General features: G+C 34.5%; 1 protein-coding gene across 1 annotated transcript; it reads left to right on the top strand.

Moving 5' to 3' along the window:
- Nucleotides 1-261: 261 nt before the first annotated feature.
- Nucleotides 262-1,180, top strand: LOC308339063 (olfactory receptor 5K1-like; the record flags this gene model as incomplete). The annotated part of the gene is given in 2 exon segments (XM_080797435.1): nt 262-740; nt 742-1,180. Coding segments are annotated over 2 exon segments (918 nt in total).
- Nucleotides 1,181-1,886: the final 706 nt, after the last annotated feature.

The following is a 1,886-nucleotide window of genomic DNA, read 5'->3' as shown; positions in this document are numbered from 1 at the left end:
ATTCGTGGGAATGCTGATTTTCAGAGTTGAGCTTATAAAACTAACATTTTTAGGGAAATGACTATTCCCTAGAGGTTTGGGTGCCTGAATCCAGAGATACTGAGGGAAGTTTGAAAAAGCCCCTCTCTTTGTTGTAACAAGAAAAATTTGGAAGGAAAATTATACACACTCTAAATTAGAATCTTGTGGAAGGAAAATTATACACACTCTAAATTAGAATCTTGTATCTCCAGAATTCCTATCTCAACGGAGAAGGTGGATATGACTGAGGATAACTACTCCTTAACCACTGAATTTATCCTCATAGGATTTATAGATCACCCAGAGTTGAGGAGCCTCCTGTTTGTGGTGTTTCTCACTATCTATGTGATCACTATGGTGGGGAATCTTGGCCTGGTGGCACTGATTTTTATGGAGCGTTGTCTTCACACACCAATGTACATCTTTCTGGGCAACCTGGCTCTGATGGATTCCTGTTGCTCCTGTGCCATTACCCCCAAAACTTTAGAGAACTTCTTTTCTAATGACAGAATGATTTCCCTTTATGAATGCATGGCACAATTTTATTTTCTCTGCCTTGCTGAAACTACAGACTGCTTTCTCCTGGCAGCAATGGCCTCTGATCGCTATGTGACCATATACAGCCCACTGCAGTACCACACCATGATGTCAAAGAAACTCTGCATTCAGATGACCACAGTGGCCTACATAGCTGGAAACCTTCATTCCATGATTCATGCGGGGTTTAACTTTCTGTGGGTCAAATGAAATTAATCACTTTTTTTGTGATGTTTTTCCATTATACAGACTTTCCTGTGTTGACCCTTATATCAATGAGTTGATGATATTTATCCTTTCAGGTTCAGTTCAAGTCTTCACCATCGGTAGTGTCTTAGTATCTTACTTCTACATTCTCTTTACTATTTTCAAAATGAAATCCAAGGAGGGAAGAGGCAAAGCCTTATCTACTTGTGCATCCCACTTTCTCTCTGTCTCAATATTCTATGGTTCTCTTATCTTTGTGTACCTTCGCCCACACTCAGTTAAAGAAGAGGATGAAGATATACCTGGTGCTGTTTTTTATACTATAGTGATCCCATTACTAAACCCTTTTATTTATAGTCTAAGAAATAAGGAAGAAATACATTCTATGAAAAAAATTGTTAAGAATATTTTATAACATTCTAAAAGAAATATCTCCCCCTGTGGAAAATTAATTTAAATTAAAAAAAAAGTTTTTCAAAATCATGGAATAGTGAGAAAATAGAAAAGGACCATTTTGCCTATAGAATATTCAATTACTAAATCATGATATTATAGGAGTCAGATAATAAGTTCAACAAGGAGAGATTTTGCTACAATGTATTGCAAATTCTAAGCTCTAGTTCCCAGGAAGAATGAACTAAATAATTCTTCTTCAGGTCACACACTGTGTCACAAGGAAATTAGGTAAATAATTAGCTAGTTGTTTCAATGGGTAATGAATTACAATTTTCAACAAATACAACAAATACTATGAATAGAAGAGCATTAGATAAAAATCACCTTCATTTAAATTCATAAACAATGAATCTTGGAACACTGAAAAAATTAAAAAAAAATACTGTTGACTAATTTCTGGAATTCCAAAGCATAATCTGACAATCTCTGGCACATTCCAGGTTCTCAAGAATTAATCCCTTCTTAAACAATACCAACTGTCAGAAATAAACTGTATATCCTTGATTCTTAATTTTCTTGAGTTTATTCAAGAGAATATATTTGAATACTAGTTCACATGGAATATTCTCAAATCAAGAATATGTTCACCCCTAAAAGGGGAAATTTTGTTATATATATTTTACCACAATTAAAAACGTTGAAACCAAGAAAAGAATGCTAGTAAA

Source organism: Martes martes (genome assembly GCF_963455335.1).
Source record: "Martes martes genome assembly, chromosome: 1".
NCBI lineage: Eukaryota > Metazoa > Chordata > Mammalia > Carnivora > Mustelidae > Martes > Martes martes.
The sequence above is the reverse complement of the archived record's forward strand: the minus strand, read 5'-3'. Positions and strand labels throughout refer to the sequence as shown.